This window comes from Protopterus annectens, chromosome 7.part0, assembly GCF_019279795.1.
Source record: "Protopterus annectens isolate FY-2018-M chromosome 7.part0, PAN1.0, whole genome shotgun sequence".
Taxonomy (NCBI): domain Eukaryota; kingdom Metazoa; phylum Chordata; order Ceratodontiformes; family Protopteridae; genus Protopterus; species Protopterus annectens.
The window spans coordinates 890,889,551-890,913,296 of NC_056739.1; the positions used below are offsets into that span (position 1 = coordinate 890,889,551).

Consider the following 23,746-nt stretch of genomic DNA (forward strand, 5'->3'; position numbering starts at 1 on the left):
TCAATTTAAAAAAGTCAAGACTAATACCATCCCAAACAAGAACATTCTTGGGTGCAGAATTGGACACAGTAAAACAGATGGCATTCCTAACTGCAGAAAAACAAGAACTCCCCCCTCTTTACTTCTTGGCACTAACAAAGCAGAACAAACTAACAGCAAGGAAAGTACTGCAGGCCTTGGGCTTCATGGCATCATGCATAATCCTGGTCCCCCATGCCAGACTGCATATGAGAACTACAGTTGTACCTAAAGAATTTATGGTCTCAACACAGGCACAGCTTAGAAACCGAAATACCACTAATCCCATGCCTGAAACAAGAGTTCCTATGGTGGGCTCAAGCATGCCAGTCAAACCCAGGCTTGCCCTTCCACAACTTTCAAGCAAGCCAAACCATCACAACGGACGCCTCAGACCTAGGTTGGGGGGCCCACATGCTAGACAAATGCATACAAGGATTATGGACCCCAGATCAACTGCACCTGCACATAAATCGAAAAGAAATGCTGGCAGTAAAACTAGCGATCCAGAATTTCAGACCATTCCTCAAAGAAGGCCATTTGATAAGGACAGACAACACCACAGTCATGTGGTACATCAACAAACAGGGAGGCACTCATTCATACCCCCTATGCCGAATGACTCTGGACCTATGGAATATGGCTCTGAGCTACAACATTCAGTTACAGGCAATATTTGTACCGGGAAAAGAAAACATCCTAGCAGACATGTTAAGCAGAACTACCTCGGATGCTCACGAATGGATGCTACACCGGACATCTTCAAGGCCATCACACAGAAATGGGGAATGCCACAAATAGACCTATTCGCATCCCCACTCAATCACCAGCTCAAGAAATTCTGCACAAGGACATACCACCCACTTGCATGGAAGGTGGACTCTCTATCCTTCAGTTGGAAAGGCCTGACAGCATATGCATTTCCACCTCTTCCTTTGATGCACAAGGTACTACTGAAAATCAAAGAGGAGCGTCCAAGGATAATTCTGATAGCTCCAAATTGGCCAAGACAACACTGGTATCCATTGCTGAGGAGCATGTCTCTGGGGAGAACGTGGACACTACCCCTGATGCCCTTGATGTTAACTCAGAACAACTACAACATCATGCATCCAAATCTAAAAACTCTGCAACTAACTGCCTGGAACATTACATAACAGCAACTAACCCAGATTTATCCCAAAGGGTTAAAGACATTATCCTGGAGGCCCGCAGACCTTCTACAAGAAGGAACTATGCAGGGAAATGGAAAAGGTTTGTCATTTGGAGCACTGAAAGAGGAAAAGATGTGTCAAAGATAGATATTGCCAACATCCTGGAGTATTTGGCAGAGCTTCTCCATACAGGCCTGTCCTATTCCTCCATCAAGATACATGCATCAGCTATTTCTGCAGAATACAGCTTGATCCCCTGTCTTCTCACATCCTCTACTCAGGCAGTTCCTCAGAGGAATCAAGAATGTAAAACCTCCTAGGAAACCACCATTACCAGCATGGGACTTGAACTTTGTGCTAGAAAAATTGACACTCCCTCCATTCGAACCAGCAGCAACAGCAGATCTTCAACACCTATCCTGGAAAACTGCTTTCCTACTGGCAATTACTTCAGCAAGAAGGGTTTCGGAACTACAGGCCTTAATGGCAGTACAACCCTTCCTAATCTTCCATCAAGATAGAGTATCCATGAGAACTAATCCTACATTTATGCCTAAAGTGGTATCCAGTGTGTCTCTAAACCAGGCAATCCACCTACCTACCTTCTTTCCCAATCCACAGAACAGGGGGGAAAGACTGCTGCATACCTTGGATGTACATAGACAGTTGCGCTACTACCTGGACAGAACCAAGGGCAATAGAAAAACTGACCAGCTTCTAGTAGCCTATGCAACAGGAAGGGAAGGAAAAGCAATTTCCAAACAGACAATCTCCAAGTGGATAGGAAATTGCATAAGATTCTGTTACTCCTACCATGGAAAGCCAATTCCACAGAACATAAGACCTCACTCTACAAGGGCTACAGCCACTACCACAGCTTTCTTACGAGGAGTGGCTACCAAGGACATTATTGAGGCGGCTACTTGGACCTCCGTGCATACATTTGCCAAGCATTATAACTTACCTCTATACTCTAGATCCCGAGCAGGGTTTGCCATTGCTGTATTGCAAGGGATCCTAACTACACCATAATTCTTCTTCCTCCTCCCCTAGTTTGGCTATGGTATTCTACCCATTTGTTAGGACTGCAGATGCATCCTTGAAAGACATAGTACAGTTTTGTACCTACCATAAATGTAGATGTCCGAACAGGATAGCATCTGCAGTCAGGATTACCCACCCTCCTTCCCCTCTGTGGTATTTACCCTCCTAATAGCTAGCTGGGGGGGATCTCTTATGGTGTATTTGTTTGTATATATGTACATACATGCTTATTTTTTGTTTGCGCCTACCTTTTTTTTGGAAACATTGGCATTTACCCAAAATTTAGTTTTCCAAGAGGGCAACTGGCATCTGGGGCAAGAAACACTGAGGAAAATGGCGTCGGCTGATGCCTTTATACCCGAAGACCAGCAGAGATGACGTCGGGTGAAGTGCGACACCAGCTGAGGCCAGACCCAGACTTTGGAATCCGGCCGACCAAAGGGCTGCCTGACGACAGGACAACCCATTTGTTAGGACTGCAGATGCTATCCTGTTCGGACATCTACATTTATGGTAGGTACAAAACTGTACTTTTTATACCCCTGATGACCTGACGTCAGGGAAGAGGCGACAGCAACCAACGCAAGACCCAGGACTTTGGAATTCAGGCCAACTGAGGGGGAACCTGCCAGCAGGATAACCCAAATGTAATGACTGCAACAGTGAATACACTCTAACATCTACATTTATGGTAAGTGTACACAACTGTACTTTACTCATCACTACAAAAAAGGAAGCCTGAAGTCTTAAAATGCCCAGTGTTTGCAAATGATAAAGCGGTCCTTTTTGAAGCCCCAGGTAAGGGGGTTTCCACAGAGATTCCCAGACAGAGGCACATTATGCAGGAAGGAAACTACGTCCCATGTTTTAGTCCAGGTCTGCCTCTGATTCAGAAGACATCACATGCCATGACCATCAGTTTTCACTTGTCATTCAGATATGAGATAATGATATCCCACTACTCGTCTATGGAATGGCACAAGGTAGATCAGAGAGAGTACTCCTAGCACTGTACCCACTCTTGTGAATGATGCCAGGATGGAGACTACATGCTCTCATTGCACATTGTGTTAAGCTGACACCCCAGTGAGCGCAGAATGGTAGAAGTGATGCAGACACTAGGTCCTGTGATGGCCTTTTCCTTTGCATCACTTTTGGTCAATGTCTTCCTTGGAGTATTCAGCATTAAGCTCAGTGTTGATCAAGCACTCTGCCTGTGGTATCCTCTGTCTTAAATGAGAGGGTAAGCAAGAGTAGATCTTTAAGTTTTAGCAGATACAGATGTTCCATTTCCATTTTCCTAAGTCCATTTAGCCATTGCAAGGTCTGCTACAGAGTTGCAGGGTTAGCAAGTGCTCTTGTCATTCTGGTTTGACTCCAGATAACTTGTTTGGGAAAGTCCTCAGGATGTTGTTCACTTTGGAATGGCCATTTGTCCCCTCTCCCTCTTATAGTGTTAGAGCCTGTCTTGGGAGGAAGATGATCAGTACTCTGTCACCCTTTGGAGCCTGTTAGTAAGATCAGTATTTGTTGCTTGAAAGCACTAGATTTGGAATCTGTGTTACCAAAGGATACCTCTTTTACTGACTAGATCCAAAATGATCATCTTGTCACATCTCTATGCATATTTTCTGCTTTCAGTCTTTTACCCATCTGCAGCGTGAGAAACCCCAACACTTGGCTATTGTTTCTCAGAAAGTAAAAGACTTTGAATGCTTTTGCCAAATAGTAATTTAACTGGGATTGTGTCTGCAGGGTGTTAACTACTTGCCTTATAGATGAGAAAGCCATGGAAAATTATCTGTGATTCCTGCGTAGTATGTGAAGCAGTTAAAGTTAGCATACACTTTGAGGTCCCGCATGACCCACTGCCCGTGTAACAGTACCAAAACTGGTCAAGCTATGGCCTTTGGTGCCTGCCTTCTTTGGGCATCCTATCTTAGACTGTAATATCAACCTCACCCCCTCTTCCAGGTACCCAAAGCAAAAGTATAGAGCCTGAAAAGAACACGAACCTCAACTCAATGTCTGTTCTACTTTAAACACAGCCATTGATATTCTGCACTTTACCTCTTAATTAGGAGCACTGGAATAATGTCATGAGGTCAGAACTGCTGCTGTACTCGTAGACACTACTGGCCTAGACAATGTACTTGTAACTGTTAAATAAGAATGTTATAAACAGCCTAAAAGGATCAGTACCCCGAACTTGGCACCGCTGTTGTTTTCACAAGTGTCAGTGAAGTAGAGATTTTACACTACATCTAAGAAGCAACGAGTGAGTTGTTTCTACTTGGCACCAGTTTCCATAAACAAGTTATATATAGGTCTCCATCCATTATATTCCTGCTTTACAGAAGTACACATTTGAAGTCTGTATTAATAAAGTGTCTAACTTTCCAGGAGCACATCTGTTGACAAGTAGCTACAAATGCTTAAACCCCCTGACAGCTGTGTGTGTCAGCCTCCCCACCAGTCTTAATGTACTGGTAGTAATCCAGTCAGCTGTTGGGTCACATCCTTGACTTAGATCATGTCTTCAGCACCCAAGGCTACTTTAGCCAGGCATTTTTTTAGCTTTAGTTGGAACCTCATAGTTTTGGGTTTCATTCAATTGCTCATGCTTTAATGGATCTTGTCATCCTTTTCTACCTTGACCTATGCCATTCATCTCACACTTGAGCTATAATTTAAGCTTCCATTCCTCCCTTTTGTAATTCCACCCTTATCCTCACTTATATGCACCCATTTCCCTTCATTGCTTTGCCAAACAGATGAGACAAGTAACCTGTGCACCCCTCCACCATTCCAGTTCTGCCTTCTTAGGGTGCTTCCTGTTGTGTAATTTCATCTTTCATTTTTTATAACAGTCAAACTGTGCTGTTGATTTTGCATTGTGAAACATAATGTTATCTTCTTCTTCTTTCAGCTGCTCCCGTTAGGGGTCGCCACAGCAGATCAACTGTTTCCATTTCTTCCTGTCCTCTGCATCTTGCTATGTCACACCAACCACCTGCATGTCCTCTCTCACCACACCCATAAACCTTATCTTAGGCCTTCCTCTTTTCCTGTTACCTGGCAGCTTCATCCTTAGCATCTTTTTCCCAATATACTCTGCATCCCTCCTCAGCACATGTCCAAACCAACGTAATGTGGCCTCTCTGGCTTTGTCTCCAAACCTTCCAACTTGGGCTGATCCTCTAATATACTTATTCCTAATCCTGTCCATCCTCGTCACACCCAGTGCAAATCTTAACATCTTCAACTCTGCCACATCAAGCTCTGGCTCCTGCCTTTTTGTCAATGCCACTGTCTCTAACCCATGTAACATAGCTGGTCTCACTACCCTCTTGTAGACCTTCCCTTTCACTTTTACTGGTACTCGTCTGTCACAAATCACTCCTGACACTCTTCTCCACCCACTCCATCCTGCCTGTACTCTCTTCTTCACCTCTCTTCCACACTCACCATTACTCCGAACTGTTGATCCCAAGTATTTAAACTCATCCACCTTCGCCACCTCTACTCCCTGCATCCTCACCATTCCTCTATCCTCCCTCTCATTCACACACATATATTCTGTCTTAGTCCTGCTGACCTTCATTCCTCTTCTCTCTAGAGCATATTTCCACCTCTCCAGGGTCTCCTCCACCTGTTCCCTACTCCACCTGTTCCTTACTCTCACTACAGATCACAGTGTCATCTGCAAACATCATAGTCCACGAGGACTCCTGTCTGATCTCGTCTGTCAACCTGTCCATCACCATTGCAAATAAGAAAGGGCTCAGAGCTGATTCTTGATGTAATCCCACCTCCAGCTTAAACGCATCCGTCACTCACTGCAGACCTCACCACTGTCACACTACCCTCGTACATATCCTATACCACTCTTACGTACTTTCCTGACACTCCTGACTTCCTAATACAGTACCACAACTCCTCTCTAGGCACCCTGTCGTATGCTTTCTCTAAATCCACAAAGAGACAATGCAACTCCTCCTGACCTTCTCTGTACTTTTCCATCAACACTCTGAGCAAACATCGCATCTGTAGTGTTCTTTCCTAGCATGAAAGCATACTGCTGATCACTAATCATCACCTCCCTTCTTAACCTAGCTTCCACTACTCTTTCCCATAACTTCATGCTGTGACTGATCAGTTTAATCCCTCTGTAGTTACTACAGCTCTGCACATCACCCTTATTCTTAGAAATTGGTACCAAAGCACTTTTTCTCCATTCCTCAGGCTTCCTCTCACTTTCCAAGATTTCATTAAACAATCTAGTTAAAAACTCCACTGCCATTTCACCTAAACACCTCCATGCTTCCACAGGTATGTCATCTGGACCAACAGCCTTTCCATTCTTCATAGCTATCCTTACTTCCTTCCTCCTTGCTAATCCACTGCACTTCATGATTCACTATCCGCACATCATGCAACCTTCTCTAACTCTCATTCTCTTCATTCATCAGCCCCTCAAAGTACTCTTTCCATCTGCTCAACACACTCTCCAAGCTTGAGTACATTTCCCTCATTATCCTTTATCACCCTTACCTGCTGCACATCTTTGCTAGCTCGGTCCCTCTGTCTAGCCAGTCGGTACAGGTCCTTTACTCCCTCCTTAGTGACCAACCTTTTATACAACTCTTCATATGCCTTAGCCACCTCTCTCTTTGCCATGCACCTTATCTCCTTATACTCTTGTCTACTTTCTTCATCTCTCTGACAATCCCACTTCTCTCCTCTCCTGCACTTCTTCATTCCATCACCAGGTGGTCTCATCTTCCTTCCTCTTTCCAGATGTCACACCAAGCACCTTTCTAACCATCTCTCTTACTAGCTCTGCTGTAGTTACCCAGCTATTCAGCAACTCTTCACAGACACCCAGTGCCTGTCTTAACTCTTCCCTGAACATCACCTCACAATTACCCTTTTTCAATTTTCACCACTTGATCCTTGGTGCTGCCCTCACACTCATCCTCCTCTTCTTGATCACCAATATCATCCTACAAACCACCATCCAGTGCTGCATAAGTACACTTTCCCCTGCCACCACATTAGTGTCCAATCTCCTTCAGACTGGCCCTTGTACATAATATATAATCCACCTGTGTGCATCTTCCTCCACTCTTGTATGTCACCCTATGCTCCTCCCTCTTGTTAAAATACATATTCATCACAGCCATGTCCATCCTTTTCGCAAAATCCACTACCAGCTGACCTTCTGCATTCCTTTGCTTAACACCATACCTACCCATCACTTCCTCATCCCCTCTGTTCCCTTCACTAACATGTCCGTTGAAATCTGCTCCAATCACCAGTCTCTCACCCTTTGGTACAGTCATCACCACTTCAACTCACTCCAAAATTTTTTTCTCATCCATCGCACACCCAACTTGTGGAGCATATGCACTAACAACATTCATCATTGCTCCATCAATTTCCAGCTTCATAAACATCACTCTATCCGACACTCTTTTCACCTCCAAAACACTCTTAGCATACTGTTCCTTCAGGATAATGCCAATGCCATTTCTCCTCCCATCCACACCATGATAAAACAATTTGAACCCACCTCCGATACACCTAGCCTTGCTCCCCTTCCATCTGGTCTCTTGCACAGACAATGTACCAACCTTCCTTCGGTCCATCATATGAGTTAGCTCTCTCTCCCTATACCAGTCATACTGCCAACATTCAAAGTTCTGACCCTCACTGTCACGGTCCTAGCCTTTACCTGCCTTCGGACATGCCTTCCCCCTCTTCTCCTCCTTCGGTCAACAATAGCCCAATTTCCGCCAGCACCCTGTTGGCCAACAGTACTGGTGGCGGTCGTCATTAACCTGCGCCTCGACCGATCCGGTATGTATATATGTACTGTTTGCATGTATGATTTGGCAAAATTTTACGCCGGATGCCCTTCCTGACGCAACCCTCCCCATTTATCCGGGCTGGTGACCGGCACAAAGAAATGCACTGGCTTGTGCATCCCCAGTGGCTGGATCATAATGTTCTATTTCTAGCCATTTAGATGCTGTCTGTGTGCCTATTCTTATAAGCATATGTGCTGTGTAATTTGGTACTGCTTCTTACTGGAACTTCTCATTTTATTAGTCAGCACCTTTAAAATATCCCTGATTCAGGAAATCGCCTTTGTACTACAGGAAGTGTGTCTTGTTTTATCTTTTTCATTCACCATATGGAATATGTTTGATTCTTTGTTCCCAACTTGTGCCTCTGATTATGTGTTGTAAATAAGGTATGTGCCTGACATAGCAAGAGATGCAAGGTTTGGCAAAATGCCTGTCTCACTAGTGCAACTATTTGGCTAGATTTCTAGTGTTTGTTGTGAGCTTTGAGCTGCGGTTGTCAGCAGGCAGTTTGCATTCTTGCTGTTTCTGAGTAGAAAATGCCACAGTCCCCTGTAATTAATATAGCTGTAAACATTCAAGTTATACAGTCTATTTTAAGGTGTGGAAATATCCCCTGTAGTAATATAGCTGCTTGCACAGTAGCTCTCTTCTAGTAGTTAATGTTTTATAATCATTAGTTTTATGTAGTTTGTAGGTGAACTGGATGACTGATGCCCCTATTCAGTCACAGCCTTCACTGATTTCCCTTATCAGTCACAACATTTTTTCATAAAAAGTGAGATGCAGGTCATATAAACAAAAACCGCATACAATGGAGAAACACTAGAACTAGGTTTGCTTCATCAAGATATAGTTATAAATACATAATTATTTTGAATGAGTACAGTTGAGGAAAACAGTCAGAAGCAGTGATTCAGAGTCTTCCGATCTGTGGTGGGGATCTTTTCCAACAGTCAGGAGTTCAGGGTCTGTGGCCTCTTCATCAGAGGTCAGATCACATCAACACAAAAAATGAGGTTGCTCATTCTTGCTCTTCAGGCCTTCCATTCGCTTTGTTTTCCAGGCCATTTAAAGGTCTTTACAGACAACACCACAGTCATGTACATGTGCATCAGTGAAGAGGTGGGACAAGGTCTTGTCTTGTCTTTGCAGATTGGCCTTTCACATATGGGATTCGGCTGTCCACCATCAGGTAGCCCTTCAGGTGGTCTACATCCCTTCTGAACACAACTTTCTGCAGACTTCCTGAACAGGTCAAGGACAACTCATGAATGGATGCTTCATAGAGAGGTGTTTCTGGACGTAGTTCATTGGTGGGGTATTCCTCAAGTGGATCATTTTCCCTCCCCTCTGAACAGCCCATTTCCTTTTGTTCCAAAATTCCAAGTCCTCTGACTCAGTAAGTAGACACTATGCCATTTTCTTGAAGGGGAACGTTCTTGTATGTTTATCCTCCTCTTCTACTTCCCAGAGTCCTGCAGAAGATCAGAATGGATTCCCGAAGAATCTTTTTGGGGACTCCCTTTTGGCCCAGGGAGCACTGGTTTCCCCTTCACTTTCACCTGGCCAGGGGCAGTCATCACAAGTTAACCTCACCAGCTGGGTCTGCTCACACAAGACAAGGGGTCTGTTATTCACTCTTACTTGTCAACTCTTCATTTGACGCTTTGGGTGATAGGATTTTGGTCCCTTTTAGATCCCATTAGGATATTGATCCTTTTAGATCCCATTTTTCTGATGTGCTTTGGGTTCTGCAGGAGGCCAGGTAACCCACTACCAGAAAAATCTACATGGCTAAATGGCAGAGAGTTTCTGTTTGGGCATTACTAGAATCCGTTCTCAGTGGGCATCCCTTGGGTTCTTTGCATACTGGCTTGGCATATTTTTCGTTTCAAGTCACTTGTTGACAATCTCTGCTGGTCTGTCCTTGAACCCATTGTTGGTCCCTTGTTTTGAGGCCAAACAATTCCTTAAAGGTGCCCTTCTTATCTGGTCCCCAAGAAAAATTGTTCCTCCCTCTTCGGACATTAATTTTTTCCACGAAAAACTGACTCGCACTCCTTTTGAGCCTGCTTCTTTGCAACACTGCACTTGGAAGACTGTTTTGTTGGTTGCCTTTACTTCGAGAGTTTGAACTTCAGGATCTGATGGCAAATCCTCCCTTTTGCATTTTTCATAGGGACAGATTGTCTCCTTCCTTCTCCACAAACTGCTAGTGATAAGGTTCTTCACACCTTGGATCTGCATAGGCAGCTTGGGTATTATTTGGATGTGGTAAAGTCTGTCTGCAAATCTGAGCAGCTTTTTGTTTCTTTTCGTACCAGGACATTGGGTTTGGTTGTTTTTAAGCAAACCATCTCCTCCTGGATTTCTAAGGTGATTTGTCTTTGTTGCTCTTTATGGAAAGCCGCTTTCTGTTTCTGTTTGAGCTCATTCTGTGAGGGCAGTGGACCCTTCTGGAGCCGTCTTCAAGGGTTTGGATTTTAAATTCATCCTTGAAGCTGCCACTTGGTCCTCTGTCCACACTTTTACTAAACGTTACAAGTTGGATGTCCTTTTCAGAGCCAGGGCAATTCTTACTAGGATTATTTATTTATTTAGTTTATTTACTTTACATTTGTTTACCGGGAAGGTCCAAACGGGCAGGGCTGTCCGTTTTCAGTGGAGGCCTGGGGAGAAAAGCTCCAGAATAATTGCTAACATACTATACATAAGATAGTTGCACATTCTGTTATAAAAATATATCCGACAACATATTATTGCATAAAATATTTACATAAGCATAGTGGTTTAGACATAAAATTAAAAGTGTAGCAGGTAGTAACATTTGATTGTTGTTCATACTGTATGTTTAGTAGATGATCTTGACGATATACTGAAGATAAGACAAGAAGGGAAAAACTAAAAAAGGAGAATATAGACAAGTTCATATGAGGTGCATTGACATTTTAAGGGAAAGCTTTTCAGCTTAGTCTAGGGGAGAGTTAATGGGTATAGATGGGTCAGTGGGCAGTAGGTGGCAGTGAGTTGGTAAGTAATGTGTGATAATATATAGTGCATCTGTGGGAGTTTTAAAGAGGAGGTTGGATAGTGGGTAGGGGAAAGGAGTTAGAATATGTCAGCCAGGTGTTGGGCAGTTGCATGTCCAGGAGTTGTTTAGGTAGGAAATAAGCTGTTTTTTGAAGATGGTTTTGTTAGGTTGTAACCTAATTTGTAGTGGTAGGGAGTTCCAATTCTTGGCAGTGTTGCCAGAATAGAGTCACCAGAGCTGTAATGGCTTTTGGAGATTGTGATTAGTGCCTTGTTAGTGGATCTAAGTTCTCTGTTATTAGAGTAGAGGATGATCAGGTCTTGTAAGGCTGGAGTTTTGTCAGGTTGATACAGTATTTGGTGAGCTAGAAGAAGTTGTTTTAGAGCTAAGGTGCTAAGGAGTTCAAGACAGGAATGCTGTTTTAAGGGCCTGACAGTGGTGGGCCCGGTAGGAGTTTGTGGCAAATTTTGCTATTTTTGTTGTAGCATACTTACAGCTTGTTTAAATCACTCTTGTTTAGATTAATTAGGACAGGAGAAGCATACAGTAAGGTAGAGAGAAGATGGGTACGAGCTAGGGTAACTTTACTTTTGCTGGTTAGGAAGTTTTTACATCTGTAAAGAGCACCTAGTTTTTTGTTGATTTTTGGTTATTGTATGAGCTTGTGGATGACTCCCCTGTGCCTTCCTCCTCCCATCCTTTTCGGTAGTGTTGGTAATCTTGCACGTTATGAATACTGCAGACATGATAAGGAATGACATAGCACAGTTGTGTAAAAAAAAATCTTACCATAACAGATGTATTCAGTCCCTTTTTTCACATTCTTTTGTTGGCCGAGGGGTCTTTGACTTTCTCTTCTCTTTCCTTCTGGATGTGTGTGTTCCCTTTTCTGGGGTTGCTCTAGTTTTCCTGGTGCACTTCAGTTCTGAGTATGGCGCATACATATGTCACCTTTGTCTTACACCTGTGCTGGGAGCATACATCTGACATATGACATTGGGAGGATGTAAAGGCCTTGGTATACAGGCCAGACATTGGGCTTTCCTTGGCAGGAGATCCCACATATTAGTGAAACTGTAATTTGGGGAAGATGGGACAGTGCTAATCATTGTTATACCCACACACACACCCATCCTTATATTTCTATATGTAACCTGTAGATTTTTAATGGGTGAGGAGTATGCCATCGCGGGCTTGTGTGTGCATGGAGCAGTGCTTTCTGTGACACAGGAGTGAGTCATATGATTCTCAGATGGTCAAAGTTTGCATCTTATGACCCTATGTGCTGTGTACTCTGAATATTAGTTCACTTTTATGTTGTACAGCCTGATTGGACTGTCCACCAGTGTGTACAGCCCACTATAACATGCCACTGGTATGATGTGACAGGGAAGTTTTATGCTGGTAGTAAATGAGGGGAGTTATGGCAATATTCATTATTCACTTTCACATTTAGTTGGATGCATATGTATTAATGGCTTTATATATTTGCATTTTACATGTGTGTGCATGACTATATATGTATGTTTTGTGTAAATACATGTAAAATATGTATGTGTGTATGGGTCCCCTTCAGTAGATAGAACGTTTATAAGTTCAAATCACATATGGCTGGGACCATATGTTTGAACTTGTAAAAGTCGGATCTGACTGAATGGAGATCTCTGTACAGAGCGGAAAGAGAAGATTTCCCATTTCTGCAATGTAGTGCGAACTCAGAGTTGGCATATTTAAGTAAGGGGAGTGTGTGGGGTGCAGGGGGGCATAGCCCCCCTGCTATAGATGTTTAGTTTTGTGTGGTTTTACATCAATGTTCGAATTTTTATGAGTTCGAATATATGGTCTCGGCCATATGTGGTTCGAGCTAGTAAAAGTTCGATCTACTGAAATAGATCTGTGGTTTTGTGTGTGTATGTGTAAAATATATATATATATATATATATATATATATATATATATATAATATATATATATAAAAATACACACCCATTGCACATTGTTTCTCTGTGTATATATATTTGTAAATATATGTATGTTGCATAAATTGTATAACATGTATATGTGGGGGGAAAATCAGCATAGCTGAGATAGTGGATCAGATGGTCAGCATGTATAAGGGAGAGAGAAGTACATAAAATGACTAGAATGTGTTTTTTGATGAGTAGTTTTATCATGCTGTTCCTAACAGCAGGTTATGCCAACCACAGGGGCTGACAAAGAAGGTGTCAAGGAAAGCATGGAAAATGTCTTAAGTACAGGCATTAAGCCCAGTGATCCTTTGCTATGTTTTGTTATCAAGCATCAGGGCAACATTCAGTTTTAGGGCTGTCCTCTCTGGTGGTGGTTGGATTATATACCAGCATTGCCTCCAGTTACAGCTTGTAACTGAATACTTCAGAGAAAAAATTATCAACACTGTTCCCTCTGCCCAAAAAGGGCATTGTTTTCAATCCAGATCTTTATCCTGAGTTTCTTCTGAAATCAAATCCCAGCTGTCCATATGTACAAATTTTGGAGGGAATGTTAAGACCAGACAGGTTTGGGGAAGTGTGAGACTATAACAAAGATGAATAAGTTAAGTAAAAATACTTAAATCACCATCAACTTCCTTAAACAATCCTAGATAATTCTTAGTTTGTTCAACCCAGCAGATTTGCAGTGTCCAAATCCGACTCCAGGTTTGACGTCTTTAAGATGTAGCCATGGAATTTATTATCCACTTTAGTAGCATTTTGCCTAGGCCTACCTTCATTCCCATAGGCAACGAGGTGGTACTAAACTGTCTAATTTCTCCTGCTTGAGCATGAACCTTTTATCACTGGCTTCATAAATGCTCTGTCTGTTTGCAGACTGCTTTTCCTCTGAATTATTATAGGAAGTCAGATCCTCCATTGGTTATCCTTTTACCACTCTAACCATTACATTGTAGAAATGCAGTTCCCAAGCCTTTGGAAAGAAGTTTTCACTAAGGTTAAATGCTATTAATGGTTTTGCTGGGTTGCTCCACATCAGTTGTTTCCTTCTGCGCCAGTGCATAGACACGGGACTTTTTCTGCACATTTGTAACAAAAGCCCTTTTCCCAGAGTCGCATCCCATCAAAGCACGTATAGAAATGTACAGATAATTTTTTGTGCTGTTGACCCCAGTAAAGTCTGTGTGTGTGTTTGAGAGAAAAAACGGTTTTGTAAGATTTCTGAAGAAGGTATGATGAGAGAACTCTCATAATGAACAAAAGTGTGAACTTATCAGAAGTTTAGTTAAAAATAAATAAATGATGTTCTCATTTTTAAAATGCAGGAGAAAAATAGCCCTGAAATGAAAAACCCAAAGAGACTGATGCGGTAGAAAGAGTTGTGCATAGAGAAGTGAGGCAAAGAAAAAAAAATGCTAGTCCTTCCTTTTTTGGACAAGACATTTTCAGTTCTCAGTACAGGTAAAAAGACACTATAAAACTGTGGTGTGAGAGAGGACAAATGCTGTACAGCCTTCCTCTTCTAATGCTGGTCCTTGTGCAGATTCTTCATGAAGTGATTTTTAAGGATGATTTCAGAACAATGTAATGAATATTGGCCATCTCTGTTGGAGGAACAGACGTTTATAGTCTACCGGTATAGGCCTGAAGGCTTTCATCTGGAGGGGCATGATCTTTCCAGGTCTTGCATATTAGCACTGGCTTCTGCTTCATGGGCATTCTGTGGTAAGAACCTTCAAGTGCACCTGTTAAATGGGTAATGTTTCTCTTAAGACCTTCTCCAAGGATTTCACTGCCTTTGAAATGGTTACTGTTGTGAGGGAGGCTTTTGACATGAATAGAAGCATAATTTGAAGACTAATACTGCGATATAATTAAGGAAATCATTTTAATTTGAGTGATCTCACCTTTAATGCTGCCGTTTCAGAATATAAAGAAGAATGTATAGCCAGCACTAGTGTGTTAGTGTCAGTTGACAAAAAGCTAGATATGCCGAGCAAAGCTCAATTTGGCCCGTCTAATTTGCTTTTAACACATAACTGTCCCTATACTAAGTGATTAACTCTGCTGAGATGAGTTGGCATGTTTCAGTGAGGTGGTACAGCTTTCTAAGTGAATATTCAGACCTTTCAAGAAGAGTTTTGATAAAAGTGAACACTGTGGTTATTGTAGGTTGTTACTTCATGCAAAATTACTTAAAGTACCACATTCACTCCCTACTCATTGCTATCATTCAGGTTAGATGAGCCTTTAAACTGATTATTAACAGATGGTAGATAAGCAGTGTGAATACTTGTCATAGAAGTTTTGCTTTGGTTGGACTGAACTCTTGTTTTTGTAATTTCTTTCATAGGCCTCTGCTCAAAATGGGTTTGCATAGTCAAACTGTCATGTTTATTAAAGGAGATCAGATAAGTAGCAAGAAAGGATACAGGTTAGGTAGTCATGATAAATACACTACCAGTTCCCAACACTCTCTATTGTAGCCTTTCACTCAGAATAAGAAATAAAGAAAAAATGTACTTATTTGTTAAAGTAAGGCAGGCAAGCAGACTACAACTTTGTGAGCCTGCAAAAAGACAGAACAGTACATATGTCATGTAGATTTACACACACATGCAGACATACATATGTACACACACTACTGTGTGTATTTGGGTATAAACATATAGGCCCATTGTTTTACACAAAAAAAACATCACATGAATCCAGAGAAAGGTAGTCTAACATAACTGGTACTATGCACCATTAGCTAAACATCTCTCTGCTTATCTTGTCCTGTTGTACGACTTCATCTTTTGGAGTAGTTTTGACTGCCTGTTTACAGTGTGAAAGCATACATTAGTACACAACTAAATTGTTTTCTAATGCATTTCTCATTTTCTTATATAGGAACTGTATATTGCAGTTGGTATCTCAGGAGCAATTCAGCATCTTGCTGGCATGAAAGACAGTAAGGTGGGTACCTGATTTGCGTTCTGCTTTGAAAAGTATGCAACGTAGTGCTGGAGGTTTCTTTTTACACTGGACATTTAATAGTATAGAAATGTACTGATTTAATTTCTAAACCTTTACTAGGTGATACCATTTTAAGACACTGATATCAGAGATTTCAAGTCTTTCTTATTTTTGTTGGCTGTCATGTGTCCTGAGTTAGTTTTATACTGCAGTTATTTCACTTTTTACTGGGAAAGGATTCGTTATTTTTCAGTATGGCTGATAATGTGGAGAATTTCTGCAGCTAAAGTAGAAAATCTATCAAGATACAACCACCTAATTTGACTTGACTACCATAGTCATTAAGTGCTTGAAACAAAACTTATGCCTATGTTGTAATAGTTTAGGATCGATAAATTTTTGGCTCGTACAGCTGCGTGACATATGAATATGCAGTCTGTTTAACTGTACTTTGTCAGAGATTGGCAGAGGAGATTTTGTATTACAACCTCTGCCCTTAAGTCGCATGCTTTAGTAACAGGCTGTCTGGTGGGTGTGCACTGCCCTTCTGGGGTTATAAGTAGAAATTGTCAAGAACCTATGTAAATGTTGAATTGCCTACATACCCGCAACCACACACACAAACTGTTGTTGCCTTTTCCTACAAACGGCATAAAAGAAAAGCATTATTTCTGTGGAAAACTTTTGATCATTCTGCTGTGTAACAGTTGTCTCAAGCGTTTCCTTGGTACTTGCTTGAGGTGCTCTAGGTATTTGTACCTATACAAAATTAAAATGCTTGTTTAGGAGTTAGTGCAGCAGATTTCATTGAACACTTTGAGCATTTTAGTCTGAAGGGATGGGTGCAGTGTAGAAATCTGTTTATTTTTCACTTGTGTAACTATTTGTATGTACATGCATGGTTAAGCAGTTGTAAATGCTTCATCAGAGATTTTTTTAAAACAATGGAATATTTGAAAAGTTGCAAAAACAAAAATTAGACTGTAGTTTACTGCCTGTTCAGCTAGCTCATTGTCTACTATCGACATGTTTAACATATAAGTAGTGTCTTGCATGCTGTGTAGCATTTACTGATTTTAAGTGACACATGAGATTGCAGCTTCATGTAAGTTCTTGTAGATCACCTGCAGTGAGTATGGAATGAACATGTTAGTTTTAAATGTTCTTATATAAAAATAAATAAAACTCTTGGATTGCATGCATTGAGTAGTGTAATGCAGGTTCACGTAATCAATAATCATCAGCATTAATGTTTATCCAGCATTTCTGCGAGACCAAGCACTCATGTGCTGTTTGGAATACTTTAAATGGTGTCATATGTATGGAGTGGATATACACATCGTAGGAAGGTTTTTCATGCTAACATTTGAGGCGTATGTGCTAAACTCCCTGGTTTCTGAGACATAAGAGACCTTCACTTTGTTTAGGTAAGTGTAGGGGTTAGTACCATTGCTATTATCCCAAATTTGGGAAAAATTCTGTGAGCCTGGCTTGCAGGTAAGATGCCCGTGTGTTTTTGCATGAGGCAGAGTATATGGTAACGGTAGCAATTTCATAGTTTTTGCTGCAGTGCATTGATGAGATTTTTAATAGCATATGCTGGCATAACTTGCCTTACATGGTTGTAAAGGCGCTCTATGTAGATCAGGTTGTAATAGAGTGGTGGGGTTAAGATACTCAACCCATAGGTTAACATAGGAAAATTCCTGTTGCCCAAGTCAGTCTTGGCTGTTGTACGAGCCTAAACAGTAAACTGACCAGCCATTTCAGTTTTGCAGTAAATATTGTGTGTTGTGTTTTCTTCCTCATGTTTTAAAAACAATTTTTGGCCTAGTCATACTTGCAAGAGAATATGTACTTGCAGCCTCGCCGTCCATGGTGATAGTTACAAAGTTTGCTTCATGTAATTGTCTGATGTTATCACTTTGGTTTTCTTTGTTGGGGGTAGACTTGGATTACAAACTATAGGTATCATCTTAGGGATGTTGAATTCTGTCTGCAGTGTGGATTTTTTTTCTTCTATGAACTTTTCCTTTTTGCCTTTGAGCAGAAGTATGTTACCCTGATTAACAAATATAAATGAGTCCGTGTACACTGAAATCTATGTACTGTATATTGGTGCTTTTAAGTGTTCCCAGAGCCTATTAACAGCAGTGTTTATCAACACATGGTCTAAGAGCCGTAAACTTGCATCCCCCTCCCCCCATGGGAGAAACAGAACTTGGAGGATTTTCTATTTTAGCATTTAAATTGTCAGTGAACCACACTAGCAAAGGACAACTTAATCTTGAAGTACAGGCATTTACTCAGGAGGCTGTTTTGGTGAACTGAGTAAGTTTGGCTGTGTAAGAAGTTTTTGAGAGGTCTTACAGAAGGGCTTAATAACAAATCTGGCTCATTGGCCTGCAGGGCACGCTCTATGAATCTCATTAACCTTGCAGCTGTGCCATATATCATGGTGGGTATCCTTTCATATTAGAGAGGTCTCCATTTTGGATGTTAATCTGTAGTAGATAGGCTTTCACCTAAATTTTTGTCACTAAGTGGAGCAGAAAGACTTCTAATTGCCAGGACTGCCGAATCACCTTCCTTGTCTGGGAGAACTATGATTGCCATTTTCCAGATGTTTGATATTGGCTGTTCCCTGATAAGACTGCTCACAGGTCTCCTAAATCATTTTATTAGTATTACCTATAATGATGCAGGGAAATTTGGTATGGGGGATATAGGAGATATTCAGGTCCATCTTTTACAAGGGGTGTGAGGAAATGTAATGCAGAAATATTCATCTTAGCAGTGTAGGTGAAAATACTTTGTTTTGTCTTGATTTGTAGGAAGTATTTGTAGTGAAATGCTCTCTTTGTAGCATGGATCATGACATCACTTGTATGGAATGTAAACTGCTGAAGGTGGGTTTTGAAGAAAAAAAATGACAAATTGGAGTGGAAGTGAGAATGAACCAGTCATAGATCCACCAAGAAAAGTTTTCCACACCTACCAACTAATTTTGGTAAAAATACACATTTTGCTTAGCATATTAGTGTAGAATACTTGGTTTGTACAGAGAACTCTGGTTTGAGAACTACTCGCACCCTCCAGATTTGCCTTGTTATGCTTAGCTGACATTTAACTTGCAGTTTTATTTCTCCTTTCTAGACAATTGTTGCCATTAATAAAGATCCAGAAGCACCTATTTTCCAAGTCGCGGACTATGGTTTAGTAGCAGATCTCTTTAAGGTAATCCTGTAAATTTGACTTTGATCAGATTCCTTAAACAGTAGAGGAAGTTTGATGCAACTTTTGTGCTTTTGTGTTGGTTGTTTCAGTTAATGTAACTTTTTTGTGAAGGTGTTTGGAGACTTCAGAATGCTGTTTGTGTATTAAAACACACACTAATGTGTTGAGCTTAACATTGTGTATACTATGTTCTTTGGATATGTGTTGGCAAAACATGTAAGTACAAAATAGTGCTCTAACTTTGTGATCACCTCTGAGTATTTTGGTGCTTTTACATTGAGCATTCCATTCTTGTTCTTTCTCCATTCCACGCCACTTTCCCTCAGGAGTCACCTACTCCAATGCCCTTCCTGCTTTGCCCAGCTAGGCAGAAAAGGAGCTTCTCTTTCCACCCACCCTGGCTGCTGAAAGCATCTGTGCTGATATAGCCAGCATAAAGGGCATATGTTTTGCCTCTTCCTTGGCTGCAGTTTCCACATTTTGGCTCCCTCTCACCTTGCTTCTCCATTTGCCCATCCAGAAGTTAAGTACACCCACTTATCTTTAGGTCAAGGTGTCCACATCTAGGACTGTACCCTCTTTCCGTAATGTTCACTTATCCAACAAATTATATATTTGGATATCCCCACTAACCTTACCCACCCACCTATTAGGATGCTGGCCACTCTTGAGGTTCACAGTTTTCTGACCACATTTTCTTTTGATGTAATGTGTGTTTGGAATTTGATTTCTGCCATTCTCTTTAGCCTCCTCTATTTGAAGTAAGCATGTATAATGTCTTGGATCTATATTAGAACATAGATGTTTCAAAACTTCGAATGTTCTAATATCGACCCCTATTCAGCGAAAGCTGAAAATACTGAAGCAACAGAAAACCAAATTTTTTCCTAGGGAAAGAATTTGGTTGTCCGTTTCTGTTGCTTTGGTATTTTCAACGCTGTGGTGGAAAGTTATGGGTCGGGTTCAAGTGTGTGATTGAGTGCGGGTTAGGTTAGTTAGGGTTAGGGTATTCGGGTTAGATGTGTGTGCGATTGTGTTGAAGTGAGGGTTAGTGCGGGTTATGTGAGTTAGGGTGAGGGGGTGGGTTAGGTATGTGTGCGATTGTGTGGACATGAGGTTTAGGGCGAGTTAGGTGAGTTAGGGTTAGGGCGCGGGTCAGGTAAGTGTGTGATTGTGTGGACATGAGGGTTAGGGCGTTGTAGGTGAGTTAGGGTTAGGGCGCGGGTGAGGTGAGTGTGCAATAGTGATGGACCTTAGGGTTTGGGTTAAGATAAGTGGATAGTTAGTGGTGTGTGTATAGTTTAGTGTAGGGTTAGGTGTAAGATTTTAGGTGTATGTGTGTGGATTGCTGTTTGGTGTGCATGTGTTGTGTGTATGTGTTTTGGAACAGCAAATTTTTTACCTAGGAAATAATTCACTGTTCTGTATGTTCGATGTTTTCAGCTTTCTCTGAATAGGGGTTGATATTAGAACATTCGAAGTTTTGAAACTGTGATGTTTTAATATAGACCCTGATGTCTGCAGACTTAGCTTTCATGTCCATATACTTTGGGCTGTGTAGTAAAGGTGTGTGTATTCCTGGTACTCTGGAGAATCTGACCCTCCCTTCTAATATAGCAGATTTTAGTTAATACAGTTGTTAGAGTGCCTCACTAGTTTGCCATGTTTTTAGTGTGTGCTATTCTTTTACCTGACAGTACAGCAGAGGGGGAGGATGCTGCATTAAAGCAAGTGACTCTCTCCTCTTCATCTGCCCCCCACCGGTCCACTTTAGCTTATTTATTTATTTTATTTTGCTTTTGTTGACTGAGAATGTTTGACTGAGCCAGAGCCCTTTTTCAGAGGAGTATCAGGGAGAAAAGCTCCATATTAATACAACCAAAATAATCACAGTTATACTAACAAGTTATTGGATCGATTTTTCTTTCCACAACACTACAGCTTCCTGTCATGCTGGAGATTCAGCTTGGATATTGCCTTCACCTCACATTATTTTTTCTATTGTTTGCAGCAGTAACCCTTCAAGGCATTCATTAATGCAACAGTATGGGTTTCTTTCATTCCTTATGGTCATCCAGGTGGTTAAAGTGGCATCCATCTTCCACCCCACCTTGTAGTTACTGGCTGAGGAGCTCTGTCAAGATACCATTTCAGTGTTTGGGTAGCATCTGTTGCTTTGCCACTGTCTTTTCACCTTTCTGTTGCATCCAGCTGCTGCCCCATAAACTGCCACATGTGCTTCACAGACTCAATTTCCATGGCACTCTTTTCATCAAAAGGTCAGAATTAAAAGATAATAGAAGGCCTGTCATGGTACATCTCCTAAATGGACCTTTTGATTTTCGTAAAGAAGCTCTTTCAGTACTCTCATAGATTTATTTGTACTTCTACCAGTCCTAACTCTACCAGTCATAAGTTTGATTTTCTTTTTGCTCATTTGGGATATTAATTCTTTTATTGGTATATGTGGGCAACAGAGCAGATTGTGTGGATGGTTGCAGTCAGCTGTATTGTGTGCAACTTCTCTGACAACAGTAGTCTTTGGAAGCACTTGTGTTCTATTAGTGTTTAATAATTCAGAGCCTTTCACTGATTCTGACACTTAAATATTCTCATGTTTGCTATTGTAGACTGATAACATCAGATCAAAAAAAATTAATGTCATTGTTCATCACCATAGGATATAGGATCTGATATCTGATCCGAGCCGGCAACATACTACAAACAGATCCAAGGCTCTTGCTCCTCCCTCTCTCATGATGTCCTAGTGCCCTCTAACCCCTAGATCTCATTTGCTGTGATTCTGTGCAAAAGCGATTCCTTGGCTCTAGCTGCAGATAAGTGTTTTCTACTTCAGTTTTTTGGCTAGTTAGTTGGTTAGTGTAGTTAGTGGGTTTATAGTGTTATTCCTTCTTGCAGTACCTCCCCTCCCTTAGGTTAGCCTTTTAGTGAGTTTTGTTCTTAGGGCTTCGGCTTTTAGAGCTTTTGTGTCTGTCTGTGTGCGCACGCATCTCTTGGTGCATGTGTGCTTGCGTGTGTCTCTGTGTGTGTGAGTGTGCGTGCCCCTGTGAGTGTGTGCCCCTGTGTGAGTGTGTGCCCCTGTGTGAGTGTGTGCCCCTGTGTGAGTGTGTGCCCCTGTGTGAGTGTGTGCCCCTGTGTGAGTGTGTGCCCCTGTGTGAGTGTGTGCCCCTGTGTGAGTGTGCCCCTGTGTGAGTGTGCCCCTGTGTGAGTGTGCCCCCCTGTGTGAGTGTGTGCCCCTGTGTGAGTGTGTGCCCCTGTGTGCGTGTGTGTGCCTGTGTGCGCCTCTGTGTGCGTGTGCCCCTGTGTGCATGTGTGTGCCCGTGCGCCTCTGTGTGCCCGTGTGTGTGCCCCTCTGTGTGCGTGTGTGCGCCTTGTGTGTGCATGTGTGCACGCCTTTGTGCGCGTCTCTGTGTGTGTGCGCACACGCGTCTGTGTGGCCAGGGCCTATTTCATTCTCTTTTTGGAACCCCCTCCCATGAGAAGTTACCTCCCTGATGTTCCACCCAGTCAGCGAGAGTTTGCCTTCAAAGATGTTCAATAGCTTCTTCAAAAAAGAGTCATCCAAGAGGTCCCAGCAGGACAGAGAGGATCCGGTACTTATTCTTGTTTCTTTTTAGTGCCAAAAAAGACTGGGATCTACATCCTGTTTTGGATCTCGGTGAGCTCAATCTTTCAGTCGAGAAGTCAAAGTTCTGGATAGTCACTGCTCAGTCCATTCTGCCTCTCTTAAGCAAGGACAGTTGGATGTACTCAGATCTCCAGGATGCCTACTTATCACATCAAGATAGACAGGCATTCCAGGAGACATCTTTGGTTCTTTGCTAGGGGCCAATCGTTACCAGTTCAGAGCCCTACCCTTCAGTCTCACCACACGCCCCTGGGTGTTCACCAAATGTATGGAAGTGGTAGTGGCTCACCTGCGGCTGCACATTTTTTTTCAGGTCTTTCCATACCTCAACGATTGACTCCTCACAACACCTTCAAGGCATCAACTGCTACAGTGGATCCATTCTGTTCTTCCCCTCTTCCATCAGGTAGGGATCACTGTCAAACATTCAAAATCCAGTCTGGTCCCCACACAACAGCTGGAGTTCATAGGAGTTCTGTTACACTCCGTTTCAGAGATTGCAGCATTACCTCTATAAAGAGTTCAGTTGATCTGGGAACAGGTCATGCAGATATTAGACCTGTTGTGTCCCACGGTTCACTTGGTTCTTCGAGCCCTTAGATCCATGGCCTCTGCCATTCATCTCTTTCCCCTCTGTGTGTCTGTCTCTCTGTGTGTCTGTCTCTGTGTGTCTGTCTCTGTGTGTCTGTCTCTGTGTGTCTGTCTCTCTGTGTGTCTGTCTCTCTGTGTGTCTGTCTCTCTCTCTCTCCCTCTCTCTCTCTCTGTCTGTGTCTCTCTCTCTGTCTCTCTCTGTCTGTGTGTGTCTCTCT

General features: G+C 42.0%; 1 protein-coding gene across 1 annotated transcript in view; it reads left to right on the forward strand.

Moving 5' to 3' along the window:
* ETFA (electron transfer flavoprotein subunit alpha) overlaps nucleotides 1-19,288 on the forward strand; it is a gene marked incomplete at its 3' end in the record, with an annotated part of 355,222 nt that extends 335,934 nt beyond the window's left edge. The window contains 2 exon segments of the mRNA XM_044077468.1: nucleotides 15,986-16,051; nucleotides 19,208-19,288. Of these exon segments, the coding sequence (XP_043933403.1) occupies nucleotides 15,986-16,051; nucleotides 19,208-19,288 (147 nt within the window).
* Between the last annotated feature and the right edge of the window lie 4,458 nt (nucleotides 19,289-23,746).